The sequence below is a fragment of the Ischnura elegans genome, chromosome 2, assembly GCF_921293095.1.
Source record: "Ischnura elegans chromosome 2, ioIscEleg1.1, whole genome shotgun sequence".
Lineage (NCBI taxonomy): Eukaryota > Metazoa > Arthropoda > Insecta > Odonata > Coenagrionidae > Ischnura > Ischnura elegans.
The window spans coordinates 139,567,595-139,573,594 of NC_060247.1; the positions used below are offsets into that span (position 1 = coordinate 139,567,595).

The 6,000-nt window shown below is 41.5% G+C and overlaps 1 protein-coding gene across 1 annotated transcript in view; it reads right to left on the reverse strand.

The window, feature by feature from the left end:
* Positions 1–5,221, reverse strand: part of LOC124174169 — a 30,482-nt gene extending 25,261 nt beyond the window's left edge. Inside the window, exon 1 of the mRNA XM_046553278.1 lies at positions 4,574–5,221. Within this exon, the coding sequence (XP_046409234.1) occupies positions 4,574–5,072 (499 nt within the window). The 5' untranslated portion in view covers positions 5,073–5,221. The remainder of the gene's footprint in view (positions 1–4,573) is intronic.
* Positions 5,222–6,000: the final 779 nt, after the last annotated feature.

Consider the following 6,000-nt stretch of genomic DNA (forward strand, 5'->3'; position numbering starts at 1 on the left):
TTTGTGTAAAAATAAATATTCACCTTAATTTAGGAAATACATACTTTCGTTGAGCACTCCGCTCTTATGAAGAATGACTAATATTTGAATGCGCAAACATTTGAATCAATAATTTTGTGCTCTCTGTGACTCTCTTAACAGTATCTAGATTTGGGTAAATATATCAAGCTGTGCTTCCTTATCCGGCAAATGTGTTCAAAATTGTTAAATTTGTTTGTTTACTTGTAACCATGACTGATGTATCATAGTTTGATAGCAGATAGTGCACTTTTTCTTTATTTGCTGTGAAAAGAGTTTTGCTTTATTATTTTAATATTTTTACGCTAGTTGTCAGCATTTTCTTACAGAAATTCTGTTGTAGGAAATAATGCTTTGAATTTTCGCTAGAGAAATTTATTATGTGAATCAAAAATTACCAAATTTTGGCTACTTTTCCTCCTGGCAAGTAATGTTTTCCGGTTTTAAAACGACCAGTATTTGAATAACTGGGTACCGGGAGTGTGCCTGAACCATATCAAAGTGCATTCGCTTAGTAGCCAATGTTTTAAAAAAATTCGGCCATATTGGGTTAAATTTATACCTACTTGTTAATTATTTTTTTGAAATTTCGGATCATGGGATTAATTAACTATTTCTATTTTTTCACTCATGCACTGTTTATTTGACCTTTGACGTGCTTAATTACTATCTCAAGTATATAAAAATAGGGGAGCAGTAATTAGAGAAAAATATGAAATACTTCCCATGCAACAGTTTTTTTCTTTCTAATGAAATAAATTTTTTTAAATTTCCGATACGATCAAGAGAATTCCAAGTATTTTGCAAGAAACGTTAACTTGTTATCAGGCAAAAGGCGGAGGACCCTCATTCTCTCACCTAGTAAAAACCCGAGGGTTCGCTTGGATAGACAGGCGCCCCCTGAGCTACGTGTGCATTTCATTCAGGAAAGAGGGGGCGGTACAGTTACTGTCCCTGGGACTCCTCGCAATGCGGATATTTTGTGTTGGTGCGTCCGAAGGCTTAACTCGGGATTCGAACCAGGGACTCCCAGATCAGTAACCCAATGCTGTACCCATTACGATATCACGCTCCCTCAAGATTCGTATGAGCGATAATTATCGTCGAAACATAATGTATGCGTTATTAAGTTTCACTGTAGATTAAATTACAGTCGAAATATGACGATTGCAATTAGCGAACGGAATCAGTGGATGATTGAAGGAAGTTTTGTAGCTCTATGAAATGAGACGAAATTTTCATTGGACTAGTAATGAACTGTTATTTAGTAGAACCCATAATGCTCAGTGATTAGTGTTGGACGGGAAATGTAATAGCCGTATTAATCCTCTTTATTGGTTTCGCAACACAAACAGCTTACGTAATTGGTAGTGATTAACCTATCTATGATTGAAAAGCAATTCTTTTAGTGGTATATCCGAGTTAAGTGGCCCGATAGCTAGAATAGTAGCTTCATTTATTTGAAAAAAGAATTTAAGTGAGAATAATGAGATAAAAATGTACGGAAATTCCCTAATCGAATGCTATTTCGTAGTTGAGGAAGTTGAGTTTTTTGTTAATTTTATTCGACTTGTTCCATGGGGTAGGTACGAGTTAAGAATGCTATATGCGGTGTTATTAGTTTTTTCGTCACATTTATTCTCACGCTGTTGCGGAATTTTTCCTCTGATATATGGTGAAGTTGTGATTATTTCAATAATGCTGTGATGCAATATTTTTTACTGACTTCGATCGGAATTTGTTAAATTGGCAGGAAAAGCAAAAATTGTGCTTTGCCATGTAGCAAATGAAGGTGTTTTTATCAAGTTGTGATTCCCTCACTAAAATTGCTAGCACAAATTAATCTTGCAGTATGGTGATAATAGAATAAATAATAATAATAGCGAAACTGCTACAAAAATATAACAGATAGTGCATGACTTGAAGTAAAGAATTCTTAGCATTAAATAAAATGTGCTTCGTGTTAAAGTAATGCTTGTGGTGGAGGCTCTCTTTGGATCACATTCTATCAAACCCCTATAAAAATATCTTTTAAATAAAGTTCACATGTGTAGATGTATTATTTTGGCTCATTTCTACGTGTTCCAATGATTTCTCATTAATGCGGCAATGTTTTATTTGGGTAGCGAAAAGCCGATTCTCGTATTTTCAAATTCATTTCTTGTAAAGGCACGCGGTTGCCTGTTCCGTAGTCATATCCTTCATTAATATGATCTTAGACTGACTACGGTTATTATAACCGTTTAGAAATGAATTTGGGGTGAGTTAAAAGTGGATTTTGGTAAATGAGCGCGTTCTACAATAAGGTGAACAGCTGGCCTTGAGACTTAGAGAAGAATGGCGTTAACTTCGTCAAATATGAAGCATTTACCTCAAATATGAAGCCTCTAAGAAGAATATAATTTTTACCTCAAATATGAAGCATTTACGTTGGATTGATAAATTTCTTGAGAGTTGGCGATTAAATATGTCTAATTATATTAATAAAACTTTTAAAATAGTGGTGGAGAATAAATATGGATTTCTGTGGAATAACTCCCATGAAAAAATATCTATAATAATTTCTATCTGCATATCTATGTATAAATATCTATAACTCTATGTATCCAATTGGCGGAGAGAAAAAGTTCCTTGATGATTAGAGTTAATTGTTGTGGTAAAAAGACGATTATGCACACGGCTGAACTTCTGTCTCCGGAGCCTGTTGATTTCCGCCCATAGGGCGAGGAATACGGCTGGCTATCGAGGCATAGACGGGATGATTGTGGCTTGGGGATAACTAGTTGAGTGCATGATACGAAGTGGATGACTTAAATATGGGAAGAAGATTCTTTGCGGATGTTGAATCGCGGCCAAGTTGATGTCTCCAATTTGCATTCATTTGTCTAGATCGATCTTTTAAGTAACGCTCCAATGACTGACCGCAAATAGCCCGTAGTTGTACGCAGACGGATGTATCGGAGGCATCGCCCGCCATTGCAAAGGCGAGACCGACAACGGATGTCCCGTCACCTCCCTTGGCACGCCACGGACAACTCTAGGCTGGCGCGATCAGGGTGATTGCCGCCATGTGCGCCTGTGCGGCATCCACTATGTGCTTTAATAATCCATTTGCTAGTTTAAATAAGGGAGATAGTGCAGAAGATTCGTTCGTTATCCCACCTTGCATTATGTGAATACAGCCTAGCCAAATCTTTCAAATGTTTCCACGGGGGAAAAATCATATCTGTTGGCAAGGATTCGAACAAGGATCGCTGCAGGGTTTATAGAGCCGGCAAAACCCGCAAAAGGAAGAAGATACGTTGGTAGTTCAAGTGATAGACAAATGATGTTTTTCCTCTGCTGAACTTCCGCAATTTCAGTGAACTTGTGGATCAACTTGTGAAGGTACGTTGTTGCCTATTCTGTGGGCATATCCTTCATTAATATGATCTTAGACTGACTAAGGTTATTATAACCGTTTAGAAATGAATTTGGTGTGAGTTAAAAGTGGATTTTTGTAAATGAGCGCGTTCTATTCCTTAGCTAGCGAAAGCCACTAAAGCTCAAGTTACCTTTTTTCTCAGTCATATGCAACATCAGTGGCAAATGTAGGCCCTCATTTGGGGGGGATGTGCAAACTCATTTTACTATGAGGTTAAGTAAATTAATTTATGTAAGGGTACCTAAAGATATTTATATTTAATATAAAATAGTAAACTAGTGGAAAATATGGCTAAGGATGGTTGTATGCCATAAAAGTGGCCTCGCGCGTGATTCAGACTAAATATTTAACTTTCTTCATAATTTTGAAGATGCTGGGGAGGACTCCCTCGGGTCCCTCTTGCATACGACCCTGGGTAATATATATTATGGAGGGTCGCCGAGCACATTGATACTATATATCCTCTAAATGCTATCGAACGTCCAGACGTCCATATAACTTATATCTTTGTATCTAAATTGTGTCTTGATCCATGGATTTAAGATAGGTGGACAGGAATAAAGAGGTTATGAAATTTTTGTTATGAAAAAATTAAAATCGATCGTTTACGAACAAATTAGGATGCCCACATTTGCAATGCAAATCATGAATGCCCAATGTCACCATTAACTTTGATACAATTTGGGATCAAAAATCTCCATGTTTAATTTTGTGAGTAATACGTTTTGGCGATATGGCGTAAATTTAATTTCCCATGCGTCGTTAAAATACTTTTACAACAGCTGTGGCTTCGAATTTTCCTTGTATTGATTTGGTGTATGGTTAGCTTAATGACTTCGATGGTTTTAATGAATAAATAATAAGTTTTTAACAAACAAAACCTTAAAGATGTGGTTGAAATAAATAATATTTTAAGTTTTAGTTAAAATAAAGTAGACACTTCAAAACGTAAGTTTAATATTAAAAAATGACTGTCTTGATTAGGTGATTTTGAAGGTCTCAAATATTTCATATCTCAAGAGGACTTGTTATGCTTTGGAATTAAGGGCTTCAATTTCTCGATGAGGGATATGATAAGAAACTGTATGATTAAGAAGAGCGCCAATGACTCGCTGAGCAATCACGCCTCACCTTGCGAGATGAAGTCTCCGATCTTGGCGCCGATGCCCGACGCGGAGATGGCGTTGGCCACATCCCTCGCCGTCGACACGAATCCTTTGAGCGCTTCGGCGCCCTCTTTGGGGTTCCATCGGAGGCTGCGCTCGCTCAGGAAGCGGACGGCGTTGTCCACGGCGAACGCCTCCAGCGCGGCCTCCCGCTCCTCCGCGCCCTCTCCCGGCAGCTCGAGCGCCGTGCCGCGCCCCGACCGCTCCTCCCCGGCACCCGACTCCCGCACCAGTTCCAGCCCCGCGCCCAGCCGCACCCTCTCCTGCCCGAAGAAGGCCCGCATGGCGCGGAACGCGTGCACCTGCACGCATTTGATGGAGTCGCGGCGCAAGCACTCGCTGAACGCGTCCTCGGCGTCCGGGGGGGCTTCCGGGGGCGGAGGCGCCGGCGCCTCGGGCACGGAGGCGCCGGCGCAGCACGAGGCGGCGAGGGCCAGCATCAGGACGAGCGCCAGGGGCGTCATGGCCCTGGCGCGGACGGAGCGGCGGAGAAGAGCAGGGGGTCGAGCACGGAGCCCTGAGGGACGCGAGCGAAGGAGCGCGCGCTCGGCTGTGCAGAGTGCAGTGGTGCGGCTTGCGCGTCGGAGGACGCCCAGGGCAAGCGAGCGATGAGCGTGTGGAGGGCAAGGGCGCGCCCCGGCGCATGTTATATATACGCACGAGGAAGGGACAGGGGACCCCCTCCCCCCGCACTGTAAACACGTTCCCATTTTTTCGCCCCCCCTACCCCCGACACCATTAGTGCAGCTCCACCCCCGGCGGCGGCGGCGGCGGCCGGTCTATTCGAGCACCCTCTCTCTGCCCCCGCGAAAGGGGATGATCGCCCCATTCTTCCAACCCGGTTCCGCCGCCTCCGATGGAATGAGGCGGATGCCTCCGAAGTGAGCACTAATTGTAAAGTGGAAATCGCAGCCATTCACGCGCTGCTCTCTCGACGCGATGCGAAACGCAGTCTATTTCATCAAGGACGAATGATTCGCCACAAAACTCCTGCCAATATCCAATTTGAGTCATGAAGGGCAGTAAACGTTCCAGTTATTTGGGTGAAATGATACTTACTCCACCCTTTTCATCTATAAATTTAACCGATCTATAACTTCGTCAACCGGGAAAGATTATATCTTATTTTTTATATGACTATTATTTTCATATTTCGGAAATGTTCAAATTCATGATTTTTCATTGCTAAAATACAAGAAGCAGTCGTTATTTAATAGATGAACGACAAGATTCCTTTTAATCCTACCGAAAATACAAAGCTCTAATTTGTCTTGTTAAATCCATTTTATATTTGCGGTGGTTTATTTTCGTCGAAAAATAAGTTTTAGCTGTGTTATCAAAACAAAAGAATGTTAGTGAATTACATGGCACCTTAATACCCTTTGCACGGGA